Consider the following 21,606-nt stretch of genomic DNA (forward strand, 5'->3'; position numbering starts at 1 on the left):
TGTTAATTTTTATTGTCCTTTTTTCGGCTTGTAACGAGACAACCGGGACTTTTACACGTTTATAAATACATAGACGGTCAAAAAAATTTCCAAGTATAATTAGTGAGAGAATTATAAAGATTACAGTTAGACATATTGTCTAATGTTTTTATAGGATATGATATTTTAATGTTTGCATGCGTACATTTTAATAACAAACTTGTAGCTAACGGCTTTAGACGGTTTTCCATCGATTTCTCTATGTCATTAATATATAGAAGCGTGTATGTATGAATCTAAGTCTCAATTGTATATTGTTAATTAAAATTGACCGCCTGCCACATTCCAGCATACATACATCTTGAATAAATTATTCCGTCATCGTTAGCCGTGGTCATGGCATCTCTCCGTCACTTATTATTTTGCATATTTCTCAACTACTTCGAGGAAAAAAAAATGATAATTCCTCGATACTTTATTTCAATCATAGAACTTGAATGATTGGAGCGGTAACTATAAAATTACCGATAATAGCAACTTGTAAATATCATTTTTATACGTAAAAATATTCACCCGTAAAAGATATACGTAGGAAATTATAGATCCAGATTTATCGCGTATGGAAATCAAATGCTGTTTATATTACCCGCTGCTGAGACTTGTTATATCAAAAGTGTAAACGTGACAAATAAACCTCTATAACAGCGAAACGCGATATCACATATCAAAAGCAGTATGTAAGGTGATACAATCGATATAGGAAAAAAAAAAAAAAAAAAAAAACAACGCGGCGGATCTATTGAGGCAAATTATTAATAGATATTTTAATATGAAAAAGATTATAGCGATACAGTTAATAGTTATAACTATTTTTACAGACTTACTATAAAGATTACTTTCTTGTTCAAAGATTTAAATTAAATAGATTGTCCCTCGATGATGTAATCAGCGCGTTTGATTTCCGTATCGATAATTTCGATATAGTTTCGCCTATATATTTTTTTACGCACAAATGCCGATGGATGTCAATAAAGACGATGTAATTTAAAATTTGATCCGATAATATATGTAAATATATGTATAGTTATGTAATGGCTTATATAAATAACTTTTTTCCATCTATTACAAATACTTGCAGAGTAAATTAAGTGCATTTGCTTAAATATTTATGATTAAAAGTCAAGTCAGACAACGGTTATCGGAAATTCTAATTTATAATGTGTGTACAGTAAATAGAAAAGAGTAGCGTGCAATAGTTGAGCTGTAAAAAAAGACGTGTTTTGCCTTGTCAGTATAATGTACAATATACGCTGTGGTATAATAATGCTATGTAACGTTAACAGCTTCAGCAACTGATACACCTGCGCAAATTTTAATCTTTAATTAATTTAGTCTTTTCTTTAATTGATATTGATCCGTCTAAACGTCCATTAATCATTTTTTCATCAACGATTTCTTATCAAAAATAACACACAATGTATTCATAGTTTTATTATTAAAATATTCGATTTAAGAAAGAGTGCAATACATAAGTAAAATATATATAATTTAAGAATGTAAAGATCGAAGATTTAACATAAAAAAGGTGTTACTAACCAAAAGGAACTCGAGACAAGTTAATTTTCTAAAAATACACTTCTAATTTGCATTATGCATCCTCAACAATTCCAAGATAAACAGCACTAAAAAAAGACTAACAATAGTCTTTTTTTAGTGCTGTTTATCTTGACATATTGACTGATTGTTAGATGCAGAGATAATTTTAAGGACATAGCGCGTTTGCAATCATAATTAACTGGAATATCCAGGAAACCGGTAGTAATTTGACGAGATGGTTGTCAAGAAGGGGAGGGGAGGGGGGGGGGCAGCGACGATCCCGCAAGGATCAAGGACGATCGGGTGGATAGGTACACAATCGAAAATCACACACGCACCTGTCGATTGAACGCGTCCGGCATAGTGAAGGTGGAAGTTATCCAGCAGTAAGTGTTGATGGCGTGCGTAGGCAGGCCCTGGACGATGCAGGAGATCGGATTACCGACATACTGGGTGGCCGTGAGCACTATCGAGCACGCGAACAACAGCACCGTGGTGAAGTGGTTGTGCATCCGAAACACCATAGAATCCGTAATAATCTCCTGCCGTTTCAAGTAACGGCTCAAATCTGCCAGTAGCTTATACATGATCGCGTCGGTGTCTAGCTATCGTTGCCGACGAGGGGACCGACGTTGACGGCGGAAAATCTGCCGATCTCGAAGACGAGAGGTATCACCGCGTGCTGTCAAACAGCCACCCACCACCGCCACTACTACTACCACCACGGCCACGAGCACCACGTGCGAATAGACGGTCCAAAGTCACCTCTCTCCTTCCCGTTACGTAGGAATTTCAACGACGACCACGAAGACTAGTACCATCAACCGGCACTAACGAGCGTAGCTCATCCACCGCGTTCTCGCGCGAACGAAAGCAGCAAAACGAAACAAGAGAGAGAGACACGAGCGTGCACGGTTGTGTCCACGCGGCTTGCCTCCTCTACCGTTCCCTCCTTTTTTTCTCCTCCGTCTTCCGTCTCGCCTTCTCCCGGTGCTCTGCCGCTTTGCTTCCCTCCGTCTGTTGCCCCCTCTCTTTGTCTCTCTCTCTCTCTCTCTCTCGTTTTTTCTCTCCCTCCTACCCTGCCCTTCTTTTACTGCCTCTCTTTCTCTCCGTAACCCTCTGTATCCCCGCCGGGGGTCCTTCCTTCCCCTCGGCTCTGCGTGCGAGATAGGTCACCGAACCACGCTGGACGAGTTGCCGACGAGTCCTCGACGTGTTCCAATTCCTCCTGCGAAGAGATCGGCGGCTTTTGATTCACGAGCTCGTGTGAATCATTTTAGCGAGCGAGTAATAAAAACTCGCCGATGCGGGGGAGGGAGAAGACAGCACGCGTCTTTGTCGCTCTTCCCGTCGTTGTTTCCGTCTCTCTCTCTCTCTCTCTAAATTCTTTTTTTATCCTCGCCGTTTCCGCTTTTTCTTAATCCTACAGGATATCCTCTCTTTCTTGGATATATTATCTTTTCTTATGATTTTGTCGAATAATTAGTCGAAAAGAATTCGTTGCGTAGTCTTGTATTCTCTCAGGCAATCTCCTCGAACAGTTTCCTTCAGTAATTATCCAAGGAATTTCTGCGTCCTGCTAGCACACGATCGTGCGAGTTCACGTGTAAATAAACGCGGCGTCCCGATACGTTACGAGATTCCTCGCGATCCCTGTCCTTCTTTCTCTTCCTTTAAACGCTCTCGATCTCGATCAACGATTATCCTCGATTTCCCAAACGATCCCTCCCATTCGCGGAACGCGCGGTTTAAGGTAAACTAAGCTAAGGCCGGCGGTTTCGTAGACGCACGCGTACCCGCGTTCCCTTCTCGAGGACGTTAATTTCTTCCCTCCCCTCTTTCTCGCGCTCTTCCCGTTCCCCTCGGCTCCCTTCGGATACTTCGGAGAATCTTACTAGGAGCGAACGCAACGTGGCTGAGCAACGCCGTCGCGTATCGAGGAAGCGACACTAACTACCAACTGTCAATCGTGCCGACCCCCCTCTGTCGCCATCTCTCTCTCACTCCGTTTCTCTCTCTTCCTTACTCTACCACCATCCCCCTTCTCGACAAAGTCTCCCTCCTCACTTTCGTTTCCATGCACGCGCAACGCGAAACAAAATTGTGCAGCGACGAGGCTCTCTCGTCTTCTCCGTTTTTCTCTCTTTTTCTCGCGGAAGAATAAATTTTTTTTTTTCTTTTCTCACAGAAAATACCGTGAGACAGCCGCGGCATCGAGTGCCGATACGTGTATGCGTGCGTACGTGCGTACGTAGCAATATCTTGAGCGGCAACTGACGAGAAGTCGCGGTTGTTTGTTGTGTCGTCGAGAGGGGGGTGGCGGAGAAGGGGACTCTCGACGAACGTACCCAGGGGAGACCATAGCGGCATGTATGGAAAGGGGAAGAGGGGGGGGGGGGGGGGGGGGCCGAGGATGGGGAATATCGTCGGAGGGGGCCGACGCACGCCTCTCGATTTGTACGCTATAATGCGTGCTGCTCTATAGTATATGTCACGCTCGCGCGCGCTCTCGTCCATCCGACGTTACTACCGTTACCATGATGATCCTTTTCACAGCGGCACATTTGGTTCGAGAATAGGGGGCGACCCCGTCTTACGCCAGTATATACTTATTTGGGGATGAATTGCCCGGTGAGCTCCCCTCGCCCCTCGTACCCGGGAAGGGAAATCGAGACACGAGAGATTTTGTGTGGTCTGGTCCTTTGACTCGCCGTGCATTTTGGAACGCGCGTATTGTATATGTATATCAATCGCTACACGCTAAAATTTCGTAAATAATATGGTGTAATATTACGAAATGTACATGTCATAGACATTTTAATTATTGCTGAAAAAAATGCACGCACCTCGTTAAAATATTTTATTTTATTTTTGTTTTAGTGTATATCTTTTATATAGTATATATTTTTTTAATATCTTGCACACATACAAGAATATAAATCAGAGATAACCCAAAATATATACATATATAATTACAATAATTTACATAATAATTTAACTTCTTACGCTTTATTTCGTAAGATTTCATCAGACTGTAACCGCACCTAATCTTGACTGAAAACATTATTATAGTTGCCAGTAATTTAATATTTCATGGAAGTAAATTATTTCAATCATTCGCAGCTTGCAATCAGTAGTGCATACCTTTTGTATTTGTCAACGATGTGAAAACATTAATGAGAGAGAGAGAGAGAGAGAGAGAGACAGAGAGACAGAGAGAGATGATCGTGCGATAGGATGCGAAAGACAGACAGTAGCTGTACATACAAAGGAACGTACGTTGTTATTGTATAGAATATATTCGAACTGCTGAAATGTACAAAATACATTCGAGGATATTGAAATACTCAGCCGCGATGTTTACCTTACGTTATCAAAGGTTGAGAGAATTCCCGACGTATTTCTAGCGAGACAATATTGGTTTTCTGTATTTGCCGTTTCGCGCAAGAGTTTTCAAAAAAGCTACATGTTAATAAGGATATTAATAATCTACACAAATGGGCATAGAATTTTATTCCTCTAACGTTAACAAACTTTATATTATCTCTCTTGTATACGAAATGTAAAAAAAATATAAAAATATATCAGAAGCTCTTTTGATTTCGCCGTAATAAAGGAAGGGGATACATATATATTATTTTATATATATATTTAAACATTTTGAAACATTTATAGAAGAGCGGATTGTGTTTGTGTAAGGCCCAAATATATCGTAAACTAGGCAATTATACGATACAAAATACATCGAATCATATATTTATATATTACAAGAATTTCTATTCTGAAACAAATTTATGTTCTCATTTTGTTCTCACTCTGACTGCATTTTCCCGAAACTAAAATTGTCATTGAAAGAAAAATGTTTCGAGGACATCCATAAAAATTTATGGAACATTCTCTCATCCTTCAAGAAGAAAATGTCGGAAGCTCGCTCTCTCTTGTCCTTGTGAGATTCTTCGTATTTCTTGAATTTTTCAGGGAGATTTACACACAGAAGGCAGTTTTTCATTCTATCCTTTTTGTTTTTGCATTTGTATCCTTGTAGACGGATATTTGAAATTCACATATCGACTATTCATCTCGTCCTTTTCTTTCTTTCTAGAAACATCCAAGTAAAACAAATGTTACACGAATATTCTATCTATAAATGTGATGGATAACTTTAAAAAATTATAACAATTTATTAGAACTTATTTGAAAATTGATATATCTTTCAAATCAAATCAACAAGGTAAAATATCAAGTAACAGATTACATTTGTAAATTAGCACATTATACATGCACATTTAAATAATATAATTTATAAATATGTGATACACTTTTTAATGATTTTTTCGATTTTCATAATATTATCATCTACACGGGGTCATTTTAATCGCGTCAAGAGACAAAAACATTTTGCGTGAATTTTTCACAGAATGGAAACTAATTTTAGCGTATCACATTTTTCTTTTACGAGATCTATATTATATATTTTTTCATATAAGATTTTAATCGACCGTATTATCCCACGATGACCATAATTCATTGGCGTCACGCGATAAGTAACATTCCCGTTTATATGAAAATTCAACATGTGATACGCGAGCTTCGTCGATGACTCATTTGCGTAAACGTCCGAAGTATGAGAATTACTACGGATTCGGTTTCATTCATGCGAGTTCGCGGATGCCAGTGGACATTCGTAATAATCTGCACATCCGCGAACACTTTGTGTGCACATCCGTTTTTCATCGTCTCCGTAGCGACGCGATCCGTGGACCAGATGGTCGAAAGATGACGCAACGTCATACGCATCTTATGCAACCCGAGTAATGCGCGAGCTATTATGTACATTTTTATCATAAATTATGAACTTTTTTTGCATCGACTTTTCATTGAAAATATAAACGATAATGATAAATTTCTTGAAAAGATGCCAATTCGAACAAGGAGCACATTCTTAATAATCTCGTATATTCATCACAATTAACTTAATTGGCTATTTATATCGATGATCAAATCGATTACAATATCAATGGTGAATATATTCTGCACTAATTTGTTTCTTTAGTAATTATACCGAATTGACAAAATTGATAGGCTTTTTAATTATCACGCTGTCAATAAACAATTTCTGACTTGAAGTCAAATCGAAAAATCGCGCTTTCACTCTCTCCGAGATTTTTATACAATTCGATTTAGAAGCCACTATTATTGAAATTACCACGCACAATGTGATACGTTCATTTTCTCTCTTTCACGTGACTCCTAAAAGCCTTTAAAAATTACAGCTCAACTGATTGATTCTCATCATGGCTGTCGCTCTTTGTGTGTCAGTTGTTCTCGTTGACTATATTATTGATCATTGCATTGTCCGCGTGGATACATGTGCGCGTATCTGCGCAAAGAGTATTGACAATAAGAACAAAGCCGTGATGATGAATGCAATTTGTATTACTTCATCATAATGCGCGTTGAGAACATAATTTTAATTGGCGAATTATGCATATGAACTAAAAGTATTATTACATAATTTAATACAATACGTAATTTTACATAACATTGTCATGTAATTTAGCCGTTAATTTACAGAAAAATCAATTCATAAAAGAATGTGAATTTTTAATGGTTGATATTTTAAATCTATTTTTGAAAATGATATTTTTTGACGATTATAATTTTTACAAATAATATTTTCTATAGTACAAAAAAATTATTTTTGATAACAGAAATTTTTTTAGCGCTTGAAGAAGCAACATTATGCGCATTTTTTGTGTAAAATTCTAATTTAATTTTTTTAAATTAAATTAAATTTTTTATATTATTTCTGTATACACAGAAATTACTTAATGACCAATATATAAGCGAACAATTAGACAAGAACTCGATTTTGCCGGCATTTCACAACAGATGAAAATATTACATTCGCTTTTTTCGAGATGGCTTACTTATTCTTAGCGAACACCTTTCACTTCCATTCCCCATTTTTTTTATTTCATTTTTTTTATTTCATTTCGGTGTGTTGCTTGATGAAGCAATTCGATTGCGATCACGTAATTCGTCTCGCACACATGAAATTGCGCATTCGATCTCTCAAACGTGGACAATCTAAAGGCCATTGGACCGGTTTACCGGACAAAGTCGGTGGAATTGAGAACCGCTTGCGACTCAATCATGTCAATTGTGACGAATGCATGCCAGCTGTGTAGCAACGTCTCCTCGCCCTTATAACGTTTGAAAAGTAATACCCTGGCCTTAAACTTTCACAGAAAGGAAGACTAAAAGTGAAAGTCATTTTCATTCGTATCTTTAAATGTTAATCCTTTGCAGACATATAAAATTTTTCTGATTTCGACAGACTGATTTATAACAATTTTACCTACATTTCTTCAAAGATAAGATATTGTATATAGAGATAATATATATAATATTTTATATTTAATTATAAATTCTAAATCTACAATATACACAGTTAACTGAGGATGTTGCAAAAAAGGCGTTACATCTAAATATCTTAGACATTTACGAAGCACAGTACATATGGCGTCCTAGATAGATTAAGAGCAACCTGTTGCTCATATATAGCAACGTTTAATGTTCGTAGTTCTCTAAACACGCATGTAGCATATGGTGAGAAAAAAAAATGTATGTCATATATCATATAAGATTAAATATTAAACTCAGTATTTCTCTCCCCTAAATTCAATAAATTGAGAAACACTTCAAATATTAACATTTCTAAATTATCATGCATTTTTTTTCAAGGTAAATACAACATTAAATTTGTCATAATATGTATTATTTATCGAATGACGGACTTTTCAAAGAATCTATCTCATGTATCTCCGAGCACACATTTATATGAGATAAACGAAAGCATCGTCTAGACATACGATGCGCCGGAATGTGCAATATATGCATCATTCTCTGCGTTCGTACACCAACATTCGTCTCTAAACCTTAGATTTTATCATCTCTACGTGAAGATAATTTGCATTGCTTATGGCATGCGTATATTTCGTGCGCGTTGTTACGATGTATCACGCAATCGCATCTGAATTTTCTCACCGAGATCCGGTGGATCGTATTAGTAATCGACCTGACAAAAAACAAGCCGCACTTTGTATTGCATTCACGCGTTTCACATTCGACTCCCGCACGTCTTTGGCATAAATATATGTATTTACTGCGGTTGTATGCGTGGACGTAGCATCATCGGTGAGCCGCTTTATGTCATCAAGAGTCGCACTATAATGTAGCTTAAAACTAACTTTGGTTACGTAAATTATCTGCTTATATTGGCACCAAACAGTCTTTATTATCGTAACGGTTGAACGACAAAAGAATTAAAAATTAAAAAAAAAGACAACAATAGGCATATATGTATATTATTTAACACTAATAAATATAAGAAATAATTTTTTTTTTTATTGGGAAAAATTGAAATTATACAGGGATAATTTTGGACATCTTGTGGAACACCTAACGAATTCTCGCGAAATTTTATAAGCATATTGTTGTTTTATGAAAGGTTAGATACAAAATGAATTCATGTTATAGAAAAATGAAATGTCTGGCTGATGATCATGGTACAGGATGTTGCAGACGAGCGATTATTCCGAAAACGCACAGCTGCTTTCCAGGTTTCTCGGTCCTTTCTTTGCCTTCCTTCCCCTCACATTTCTAATTTTTCTTCCCTTTTCCAAGTATAATTAACGCGCGCCAGACTTGAGTGACGTTCGGGATATTCGAGTTACCACGAAGACTTAAGTTACAAGATACACAAATAGTGCACGTGTTTCAAGCTCAAACAAACGCGCGACGCCATAAAATTTGCATTATTATACACAGAGAGTGATCGGCAATAAATATCTGGGAGCAAAGAAACTGCTTGTCTCTCGAAAATGGTTACATAAAATTGTATAATTAACTGAGAAAAAAATGGAATAGATAATACTATTTTATTTTTTTACTGGAACTTTCAAAACGATATATTTGTCTCAGATTATTTAAATTATATATTTAAAAAAATATATTTTATATATTATAGTAAATATTAAAAAATAAAATTTAATATATGTTTTTGTTCAATTTTTCGTGCAAGAAAATATTATCTTTAAAAACCGGATGCCAACATCCGCGTTAGTACTTATCCTCAAATTAATTGGACTTTAGACGAAACCTTATTATCTGAATCGCCCTATAAAAAATCTCTACTTAAAAAAATTGACAGTACAATAATTAAAAAAAAATGAGAGTAAGAGAAAATATCGTTAAATCCATATTGCCGGCAGTGTTGATTTTGCTTATCTCCATCCTCATTTGCAATCATCTTAAAAGTACGAGAGTTCTAGACAAGNATATATAAAAGTCTTGTTACAGAAAGGTACCTATTGTTTCTCGAACGGTCTGTTCATTAAATGAGCAGATATCGCGTCTATCGATTGGTTTCGTCCGACTTTGAACGCGAGAACAAAGAAAATAAGCGACGCTTGGCGCGGTTTGACCGGTTTACAGGTCTAGAGTCCAAGTGCGTCAACTACGCGGGCAAAGCTTCCATTCTTTTTCTGCTCTCTTGTCGCTTTCGTCATTTCCCGACCCAAGAGAATATAATGAGTTCCGGCCAGTGACGATTTCATCGACCGGACTCTCGGATTTCTTCTCATGTCAGAGATATGCATCCGCACGGAGACAAAAGCTCGTTGTAACGAGACCTAAGAAAACCTCATTTGGAGACCCTCGTTGGATAAAGATGTTACAATTCGTATTCGCTGGAATTGTTACAAATACTAGAGATATCTATTTTCATAAAAATATTTATTATGAATATTTATTGATATGGCACTCCTATACACACACATACATGCACACATACACATATAAATGCTATGTTATAAAAAATTATTCAAATATAAAAGAAACTTTTAAAAAAGATTAATAATAAAATTATTTTGCTACAAAGGATTTTAGCGCGAAAATTATTTTTTTTGTATTCATATTAATCATTAGAAATAATATTATACAAAGTAAATGTGCGTGCTCCTTTGTCATCGAGTCAATATTTTCAAACGCTCGATGGGAGGTACAGAATGTAGCAATAATTCGAATAAACAGCTCCAACGAGTGCCATAAAATCTAAACCTTTATCGAACACGATAGTAGGCCACAGTACAATTCCAATCAGAGGCCTTAACGACTTAACGATCCGAACTATTGTCGAGTCATTTATCGGATCGGTATAACGTACGGACTATTTATTGCGTATATATATATGTGCTAGCTTGTACACACACGGGTGTGCACAATGTATACGATCACACGCAACGTATGCACGCGTGCTCTCCGTATGAGATAGTTAAAAGATGATCGGTTATGCGTTTATGTCATGCATGTCATGCGCGAGCACAAGCGCGGTTGCAAACGTGATGCACGCAAGACGCATTATCCTACAATTGCAGTAAATCGCGCTAAAGCACGTTTATATACATATAAAAAGAACAATTTTTCGTTCGGCAGTGTTATAATATACTCGCGAATGCGCGCGATCACATGTGTAACGTACAAAAAATTATATATATCTAGCTTGTTATCTGCTTATTAAAGTTTGCATATAATTTATGCGAGATAACCATTTTTCAAAAGTCATTATGACGCAAATTTTCATCGTGCAATATATAATCGCACATTTGCAGCTCTTATTTGTTCAATATTTGTATAGCTATACATATTAAGCTATACTATATTGGTTTCCTGTCAATATCTCCATGTGTAAATTCTGTGATTTGACAAATGTATTATGTAACTTGAGTTGCTGCCGAAAAAAAAATTAAAAAACAATACGGATTATAAAAAAAATTTTTTTAAAATTATGACTGATCTAAAATTTTTTAGCTATCATATTGCGAGACTACTTATGAACGAGTATTTAACGGTTACTATATATTCAAGTTCCTCAATTTATGGAAGGCTTAATATCATCCCATTGTTTCTTCAGCAATTCTTCCTCGACGTCTGGGGGCAAGATTTTATAACGCGCATGACGTCTGTTCTCTAGATCCTCTGCCAATCTCTGAAGAAGCTCCTTGAAAACGTAATTGTCTAAATTTTTGGCGATGTAGTAGAGGAATAGCCAGTCGCCGAAGTAATACTCGTGAGTGACCTTGAGTACGTTCCACGGATTGTATTTCCCAGGGCAGGCCATAGAAAACACGAATCTGTTGAATGATGTGCTTCTGCAAGGAAAAAGAATCGGGATGAAAGTCACTCTATGAAATCGGTATTCATTCGTCATTTGTATAAAAAGCGCTTATCGCGGTATATTATTCGCGTTAACTTCGTAATAATAATCTTTTGACATCCTTTCGTGTGTTATTTTTCGTGCTATTTTTAGATATGTACAAATCTTAAATTTTGCTAACCTAGAGATCCATGAGTTTCTCAAACAAGCCATTATATTATATAGAATATAATAATATGGATTGACCATTATTTATAAATCAGTTTGTCTTATCTAATTCTTGGCTAATTATTGGTCAGAAAATAATAACCGGAGTATTTTGAGTTTTCACTAGACATAAACTAATTATCATTTACTGATCCGTTTGGCTTAACTAGTTCCTAGCTATTTTTTCTATTAGAAAATATTCTTTTAACAGCGCCAGCTATTAAAAACTAAAATTATCTGTATATTTTCTGATTAATAGCTAGCTTCTATCTAAATAGGATTTTATCTGTACAGAATTTTTTATCTGTACAGTAAATTCGAAATGATGAAAATTGATTATAGACTTTTCTGACTAGTGTAACCAATTTTTTCCAGAGATCTTTCTCTTCGGATAGTAAACCAGTCAATTGAGAATTTCCATTCAAAATTAATGAACAAATACCGTGGCGTAAATTTATAAAGCCACGCTGACGATGGAAAAATATGCAGGGACAAAGTTTAGCAACCTGGCGTGAAAGATCATGGTCAGCATTCTCCAAACCAATCCCAAACCGGTTATTACTGCCAGCACGACGAACCAGAACCAAAGAAGCGTATAGATCTTCTCGTTAACGATGTTCAGTGCCATCACGCACAACGCATCGTGCTTTTGTATGGAACCAGAGGGGCCGTATTTATGAAAAATACATTTGGTTACCTAAAAAAATATAATTACATATTCACGAATACATTTCGTTCTCAATGAGGTAATTTAGAAGCATTGATATGAGCGGAATCTATAATTACATGTATATAATGATTAAAGTTGATAAAACCTTGAATTAATAATATAATGAAAGATAAAAATTTTTTGCATTTTATAACTATAATTTCCAAGTTTTTTATAAAATTGCATACAAAATATTGATTGATCAAAGATTATAATTTGAATTACTATAGTATTATTATTGCAAACATGACGGCAATAAATATTCCAACTCAACAATATACCATAATTGATATCATATTAGGTAATCATTATACAATTTTGATTATTGTTATAATACGTGTAAAATATAAAAAGTGGGTAGATATATAAATGAAATTGTACCTTAGGGAAAACTATGTCGAGTGGATCCATTTTATCTTTGGACAGTGGCTCAGAGACTGATTGGCCAAGGCCTAGGAAAGCTCCTCCAAGGAACCAGTCGGTCAAGTAAATTTGCATGATCACGTTTATAAAATTCAGACTCTCGCAAAAGGTCAGTCCGTATGCCCACGGACGATTCAAATGCAAGCGGTTTATAAAGCCAGTGCGAATCTGCTGTATCTTCTCGTCGCGATCCTTTTTCGAAGGTACCTTGACATCGTCGTTTATCTTAACCTCCGTTTCGCTCAATAATAAAGATGCCATGTGTAATCCCGAAACTAACATATTTAGCCGATTACCTGAAATTCAATTCTATTGCAATTTCTGTGCAATTCTTGTAACAAAAAATGATATAGTCTCAAATCTTGTAATATTCAGATTTCGATTATCATCGATTCATTAATATTGAGGTATTATCGATATGTAATACTAAAAAATGATTTTCTAAATAATATACAATGTAACACTCTAAGTCGGATACTATATGTAGGTGTTAAATGATTAGATTACGATGGCAAGGAAAGATTAATGATGATTAGCTCGCTGCTTGAGATAAACGCGGTTGTAAACGTCGACGGGTACGTGTATATGCATATTCGACCTTCCATTTTTCGCCATACGTAATGCGGCATATAGAAGAGAAGCGCTTGAAAGAACAGGACAAAAGGCACCCATTGATAATAAGCGTGATGTATGACGGGGTCGTCTTTAGCCACTGGTCCAACGCCAGGATGTGGTAATTCACCTTGCTGCACCGCGGTAGCATTCAAATGCTTCACCTGAAGAGTAAATTGATTGATAACGAGCAACGTCTATGACAGAGTAATGTTTATTCTTATAGACAGCATTATTTCCCAATTATTCTTAAAACGATAACTTTGTTTGGGTTATCCATCAGTTTCGCAACAGCACGTTGGGTAAAAGTATATATATGTATATATATGTATTAGATATTTCTTAGAAAAATAAATGCTCGTTTAGTATCGTTCTCCAACATTTGAGATTCTAATATTAAAAAAATATACATATTTGATATATAAATATAATTTAAAAAATTATCTAAATATCTTTATTTTGTAATTGACAAAAAATTACTGTATTGAAAAGGGATGGTATTGCATTATTCATTTTTACGAAGATGTCAAAACTTGAAACTTACCACGGTGTACGTGGACATGAAAAAACAGAAGGTCTCGATGACGTGAGATGGTACAGCAGTATCGGCGATACATCTATTCGAAACAACAAGAATTTATTCCAGGAACGATCAATATTATATATATGATTCCATGCACAAAAAAATATACCTTATATGTTCTCCAATGAATTGTCTGGAGGTGACTAAAATCGAGGCAACGAGAAGCAACAAAAACGTAATCCTATAGTGTAATCTGAAAACTAATCAGACACAGGCATTCTTTTTATTTATATTCAAAATTTAATATGAAACGATATAATTATATAATAATTAAATAATAAATGATATAATTTTTTTCCGAAATAGACACAACGCGTATGAAAGCGTATAAAAGATAAGTCATGCAACGATAAACGCAACAATTAAATCTGATCCAATTATGCATCAGTTATTTAAGTACGCAACGAAAAAATCGGAACCGAGGAATCTATTACCGATATTGTCAATGGCTACCGCGTTCTGATTGACCTTGAATTTAACGTGGTCCTTAAGTACCGAGAAAGCAGCGAACACGTTGGCTGCCATCGCTGGCTGTGATCTTCCACGATTCTTCTACGTCTCGAGTAACTCGCAGAAGCTCGCGTTTTAATTACGTCGCGCTGCTAATCCTTATTAAGGGTCACTTTTGCCTCTCGGCGAACACTTCGTGGCTGCCGGGAAATCCGGAATTCCGGTCCCGATTAATTAATACGCGAGCGACGCTTTATATTCCAGATAAAGTACCGATCAAGAACATACTGAAAACTCCAAAGCAGTAAAATCTCGCGGTCGTTATCAGAAAAGACGATTACGTAGCACCCTGGACGCTCCACAAAACTCGGTATTATCAAGAGCACGGTTATTATAGTCAAGACGTTTCCATTCGTAGTAGATAAGAGCAGATAGCAGAAATTAAATGGCGTGAAGGCATAATCACAGATCGCAGCGGGGAGTCGGCAAAGAGAAAGAAAGAGAGAGAGAGAGAGAGAGTAATGAATCTGTATTATACTATTTTACAATTTGGTGATATTTTCGCAGAGAGTGTGGATGATTCTTACGAGACGGCGACCTATGACCTACATGTTTCGTTGTCTGTCTATCGTGACAAGGAAGTTCTTCAGACAAACTTCTCCCCCTTTGCGGATAATGAAATAATAAATTTCAATAGAATATCGAGACGTATTTCTCTCAAGAAGCATAGCATCTCTTCTTGTACAATTAAAAATAAATGAAAGCAACGTGAAGAAAGTAGCATAAATGGCAAAGATAAGCGAAAGTCTCTCTAGTCAAATTACTTTATTAAATATTATTTTATTTAGTTTGAGAAAAGTATAAGCTTTTTATGTCAATATTATTTTCATTGTATTTTTTTTTTGGAATCTTAATGATATGAAACGTAATTAAATTCTTAGATATTTAAAATGCCTACATATATGTAAAATATATAGTTGTTTTTTTTTTAGTTAAAAGGCATAAAGATTTTATTTATGTATAAAAATATTTTTGCACACAGGCATTTTTTGTATATTTTATATGGATTATTAATACAGAGTATTCTCTCTTAAAAACTAAACTGCATTTTCAAGTTTCCAGGACGTTAAATGCTTACAAAGAGATAACAGATCGAGCCCAACCGTCATATATATCATAAACAAGCGGTGACAACAGCATTGCTATTGCTGAGGAAATATTACAGTTTTTATCAGAAACTTGACATTGTTTAGCCATAGCTTAACCATATCTTTCTCGATAAAATTATCTAGTCTACCTTACATAAAGTAAAATAAAATTCATAAAATGTATATAATTTTAATTTTGTATGAAATTATTAATCAAAACAGGAAATTTTATGTATATAAAATAACAATAATTATATAAACGTAATAAATCATTCAATTCGCAAATTTATACAACATAACATCGTACGTTTATTTGCATTATTTTAGTGCCATGAAAAGGCATTCATACGACATCCAATAAATTAGAAAGCCATGTGATAATGCGCTCGTTACACGCATTTCACACGTGCCAGGTTGCATTTATCTCGAAGAAAATGTTCATCTATGACGAATTGTCGCGTACTAAGCATACATAAAACGCGAGCAGACAGTAATCCGACGTTAACGACTAGATCAGAATAATAAAACGCTGGAGCGGTCACGTTACATTGCACATGTAACATGACTGACAAGCAGCATTTTCAGAATTGGGAACGTGAGCTTGCTCATCTTTAGAAGGACGTGAATAAAACTCTCAATGATAACGGAGAACTTAAAATTCCAAGAGCTAACAATAAGTGGAAACAATATTTATGCTAGAAACAAAATATCTATCGTTCTCATCTAGTGAACAAAATGACGCATAGGTTTTATTTATAACTTTAATAATTATTAAATTTTAGAAAAAAAAAAAGGTGGGGTTACAAATATGTGCAACACGATTTTTGTATTTTTTTATTTATTCATTTTTTTAAGAATATTTGGAACCTTAAGCAAATCTGCCATTGCGAAATAAATTAGCATACTCTCGCATACAGTAATGGAACATGATGAGTAGACGTGAGTAGACGAAGAGAGATAGTGAAAAATTATGGACAAGAATAATAGAATAAATAAATAAATCTCAAATGTTATATTTGCTCGATCAAATTAATGGCTATTCGACTTATTTGACGATTTAATGGCTACTTAAAATATTAATTAAAAGAGCAAATAAAAGTGGGGAGAAATACTGCAATCTTATTTTACTTTTAATTTATAATCATACACATATTATAATATGATGTAATGTTATAGATGTAAATCATTTATCAATAGACAGATTTATGCAAAGTAATTATTTGCTGAGAATAATTTTCATTTTTCTCCACGAATAAAGTATTATTTCTCGCGAGTCTTTACATCTTCACTAATGAATGGTCCGTGTGTAACATTATATCGTATAACATGGCCATCAATTAAAACTGAAATTGCAAGATCACTTTGGTTAATTCTTGACGAACGTTATCTAGTTTCCCGGCGCATAACAAGCTCCAATTACAAATCCAGTTATTAACGAACGAATCATAGGAACGATACCTACTTACGATACGATACGCGAGTATACAAAGGCAACCTGAGCTCATACGTGCTCGTCGCACGCATTACATATTCCTACGCTTATGCAAGGTGTCAGTTGCTAATCCGAGGCTCGCTCATAGTCGCTCTCGGAAGCCAGCTGGAATTTCTATCGTGTCTTTCCCAGACCCACTCCTATAATGCTCGTTGTAGAGTAAATCTTGATTCATCGGTCATTCCGAGAATTAATATATCTATTAATATTGACTTTGAAATATAGGTATACATCGTATAAAAGATTTAGGAGTTAAGACGCATTGTCACTGAAATATCGTTATCACTTCGGAAAAAAAAAACACATTGAATCATCGAATTTAATTTTAGATCTTGATAAAGTATTCATAGAGATCGATATAACCGTCGTCTCTTCAACATTTATATAAATTTTAATCGATTTATTTTGAACCGTGATATTCTCGAATGGATCTCAGGTGCTCGTCGTCGCCGATTTGACGAGGCCCCTCCTCTCCCTTGATGAGGTCACCGTGCACAAGAAGTTCGGACCACGCGAGACGACGAGCTATATGGAAGACGATGCCAAGAGGGTTGAGACCGCTACATCAGGCGAAGAGGTGCCCGAGATGGACGAGGGGAGAAGAAAGGGGGGGGGCAAAAACTGGCAAACGTCGAAGGTGGGACTTTGACCGGCCATTGGCCCCGGCGAGTCGAGCCGCCGGCGGAGCGAACGAGTCCTCGAAAGAAAGGGTCTGTCCTCGCCCGTCCACGTTGAGCGTGTCTTACGTTGCGTACCGCACGTATGTACGCTCGACGAACACCGGGGACCCCATCGCATCCTGGCTCGGCCGGTATTTCATCTAAATCGGCACGGCACCGATTCGAGATCCATCCAGGGACGGATTTATACGGAAATCGATAGAATTCAGGCCACTCAATACAAGCGAATCGGTTGCATCAATCTTTTTTATTTGCGTCTTTTTTAATCTTTTTTTTTATTTTTATCATTATTTTATTATTTATTTTATTATACAGTATGATATATATACGTATATATATTTTTTTTATATTTCAGATAATTTTTTACAGTAACGCAAATTATTGCAAACATTATTGCAAATTAATAAGATATTTGTACAAATTATCGTCGAAAATACTTAAAGAATATTTAATAAATTTGTTTAGTAATTTAACACAATAAGTCAGTGCAATGGCTCGCAGAGAAAGCTTTCACCGTGAATCATTATATCGATTTTTCGTAGATAAATATATAAAATAATAGAGATAGATAATTATGTTTTAAGAAAAGGTGTTACAAGAACTTTATTCTCTTTTTTCGCTCATTTATATTTCCTATAATTTATGTTATTATTCCAGTCGCGAACGGCTTAAATGCTTAAAAGATCCGGATGCATGAATTCATCTGCGCTGAAATTTTTTTATATTCATGTTTTTAAGTCGTATATTTTGTATAGAAAAATAAACTGGACACATACGTGTGTTTCAGAAATCATCAGCTTCCCATTCTGGAATGTGTGATGACCCGTTCCTGTCGGCACTTACCTGTAATTTATGAGCGATGTCTTACGGGAATTCATTAGGTGAGGCCAAATGAATATTAGTGGCGATGTATCTTGCATTCCACACGTATTTATAAAAGCTTTTAAAATAACTTTCATATAAGTTGCGGTTAGATAGAACAAAATAATTAATTATAATTAATAATTAATAAATAAATATAATTATAATGATAACGCTCTTGCTTTGTTACATATACAGAATGATATAAGTATTAGATAAATTCAAAGAAAAAATTCGAAATTACTTTTGAGCAAACGCGAATAAACCATTAAGCAACACTTTTACGAGCATCACGTAAGTGGCAATTAGCGAAGGCTAATTAAATAAAATAAATAAAAAAAAACCCGGTGCTGATAATATTCGCTGCATTCCACGTATTTATGAAAGCTTTTAAAATAACTTTCATATAAGTTGCGGTTAGATAGAACAAAAATTATTCATGAAAGAAATCATCTGTAATTTTAATTTATTTAACCGTATCTTCGTGCGAATTTGATTGAATCGTGGAATTTCTATCCAAAAAAAAGAAAATATACTCTCCAAATATAATTTTTTAAAAGAAGTAATTACAATGGAATTTCTATTAAAAAATGCTAAATTCATTTTTTTCTCTTAGAAATAATTATAATTAATAAATAATAAAATAATTAATTATAATTAATAATTAATAAATAAATATAATTATAATGATAACGCTCTTGCTTTGTTACATATACAGAATGATATAAGTATTAGATAAATTCAAAGAAAAAATTCGAAATTACTTTTGAGCAAACGCGAATAAACCATTAAGCAACACTTTTACGAGCATCACGTAAGTGGCAATTAGCGAAGGCTAATTAAATAAAATAAATAAAAAAAAACCCGGTGCTGATAATATTCGCTAATACGTATTGACGCTTCGATGTTGCACACCGAAATTCCTCGGCGGAATGTTTCAGGCTCACGATAATTTTCCCCCTTCGGATAATGACGGCCAATTTTGTACGCGCGGGGAGAATTTGGTCCGTTAATGCGGTTCAAGTGCAATAACGCACCTGATGATCGCGGGAGGGAGCGATTTGTGTACAATTGCTTGGACCTCGAGTCTCCGGTTAGTTAATCGCGATGAGCACACGCACGTGCAAAAGCCCTCCTCCTCTCATCACGTGTCCCCGCACTTATGCGTTCGTGACGCGATGCGTAATGAAATCGACGGCTGTGTAGGTAGGCAGAAATCGGAACGCAGGGTCGCCGCAGTTTGCGTACTTTACGATTCAATTTTATAGGTCCCGAGACTATATCGTTTATAATAATTAGGGAGAACCAATCGGGACATACGTAGCTTTCAGCGTGATCCTCGGTTACGATCTTTACGACTGTCTTCTTATCGTTCGCATCTTAATTATTGTTCCGTTCACAGTTGTTCTCGTTAACTGCTGGACCGTTTGCTCGACATTCCATTACTCAATATGGAATTTAAAAGGAAACGTGAACGCTCGTACATTTGCATTATGCATTTCTTATGTGATGGTATAAAAATGACCGCAGATAAAAGAACTTGAATTTTATTTATATAATTTTAAGATTATTTTATATTTTTTACAGCTCGATGACTGAAACATTTTTGTCGTGTGCGTGTATTACATATAATTTTAAAAATATAATCGAAATAAAAAATACAGATAAAAATAAAAATGCAGATGTCATCAAATTTATTTGTGTGTGATACAAATTGTTTAATCTTAAACTTATTTCTACTTATTTCTCTATCTTAATCTTAAATGTTAAAAGCTTATAATAAATAATGAATTTTCTCAAATCAACAGCTAATATGTAAATTTCCAAAAAAATCAAAGTTTATAATCAAAGTTGGGAAAGTTTGGAAAATTATATCTTTATAATTAAAATGACACATTCTTTATAATTAAAAGGACACATTCTTAACGCATTCTCTATCCTAATGAAAACGAATAGTGGATTCTACAAACAAGTTTCCTCTTTTACACACCCACGTTCTTACTTACCATTAACCTAGTAAATCCGCGCGTCTATTATCATTGCACGGACTATCAGAAGAGGAAAACTAGGTCACTAAAAGAGAGATGTCAAAACAACAAATGGCAACAAGAGGATCATTGCATATAATCGTTGATGTTTATTAGTTTAACTTCACAAGAAAACATTTCGTATTAAAATATATATATATATATATATATATATGGAGAGAGATGTAAATGGCAACAAGAGGATCATTGCATATAATCGTTGATGTTTATTAGTTTAACTTCACAAGAAAACATTTCGTATTAAAAGTATTAAAATTATATATATATATATGTATATAATAAACTAATGAAATGTGTAAATTTATATTAACAATTTGCATAAATAAAAAGTTTCTTTAAAAGTGATTCAAAATTATATGTAAATATTTATGTATAGACGAACACTTGCGTCGATGATCTTTTCTAAATGCCGAAATATTTCTCATGTGATCTTTTGAATATTTTCATTGAAAGAGAACTAAAAAAATATCTAAAACTTAAATGAGCCATATTTGGATTTGATATCTCATTAGAACAAATCCAACTTGAATCTTTTTTACTGTAAAATTATTTTAACCGTTATTGACCGCATATCGCGATCACGGAAGATACTAATTTCT

The 21,606-nt window shown here is 35.0% G+C and overlaps 2 protein-coding genes and 1 long non-coding RNA gene across 5 annotated transcripts in view; 1 reads left to right on the plus strand and 2 right to left on the minus strand.

Annotated features, from left to right (window-relative positions):
• Positions 1-3,826, minus strand: part of LOC115243394 (innexin inx1) — a 9,451-nt gene extending 5,625 nt beyond the window's left edge. Inside the window, exon 1 of the mRNA XM_029820352.1 lies at positions 1,914-3,826. Coding sequence (XP_029676212.1) covers positions 1,914-2,162 — 249 coding nt within the window. The 5' untranslated portion in view covers positions 2,163-3,826. The remainder of the gene's footprint in view (positions 1-1,913) is intronic.
• The window catches only part of LOC115243402, a 63,139-nt gene that overhangs the window by 31,949 nt on the left and 9,584 nt on the right, over positions 1-21,606 (plus strand). The window contains exon 2 of the long non-coding RNA XR_003885225.1: positions 18,886-18,979. This is a non-coding gene — a long non-coding RNA (uncharacterized LOC115243402). The remainder of the gene's footprint in view (positions 1-18,885; positions 18,980-21,606) is intronic.
• On the minus strand, positions 10,001-15,175 carry LOC115243392 (innexin inx7). Of its 3 annotated transcripts, none has more exons than XM_029820346.1 (7): positions 14,763-15,175; positions 14,438-14,528; positions 14,290-14,362; positions 13,732-13,909; positions 13,092-13,429; positions 12,508-12,698; positions 10,001-11,789 (listed from the first exon to the last, which is right to left on the minus strand). In XM_029820346.1, exons 1-7 carry the CDS (start codon positions 14,851-14,853, stop codon positions 11,510-11,512), a joined length of 1,242 nt encoding a protein of 413 aa, XP_029676206.1. In that variant the 5' UTR covers positions 14,854-15,175; the 3' UTR covers positions 10,001-11,509. The 3 variants fall into 3 exon arrangements, with proteins under 3 accessions (XP_029676206.1, XP_029676209.1, XP_029676207.1); XM_029820349.1 differs by having other exon boundaries at positions 10,002-11,789; positions 15,067-15,175; XM_029820347.1 differs by having other exon boundaries at positions 10,002-11,789; positions 14,824-15,175.

The sequence above is a fragment of the Formica exsecta genome, unplaced genomic scaffold (assembly GCF_003651465.1).
Source record: "Formica exsecta isolate Colony F162 unplaced genomic scaffold, ASM365146v1 scaffold72, whole genome shotgun sequence".
Classification (NCBI taxonomy): Eukaryota; Metazoa; Arthropoda; class Insecta; order Hymenoptera; family Formicidae; genus Formica; species Formica exsecta.

What these genes read in the sequence shown, in the direction of transcription:
- LOC115243392 (XM_029820346.1), bottom strand. Translation starts at nt 14,853, where the DNA reads ATGGCAGCCAACGTGTTCGCTGCTTTCTCGGTACTTAAGGACCACGTT. An exon ending in GGTAGCCATTGACAATATCG is followed by an intron (nt 14,529 to 14,762) that starts GTAATAGATTCC and finishes GTGTCTGATTAG; the next exon opens with TTTTCAGATTACACTATAGG. An exon ending in CGTATGGCGAAAAATGGAAG is followed by an intron (nt 13,430 to 13,731) that starts GTCGAATATGCA and finishes ATTGAATTTCAG; the next exon opens with GTAATCGGCTAAATATGTTA.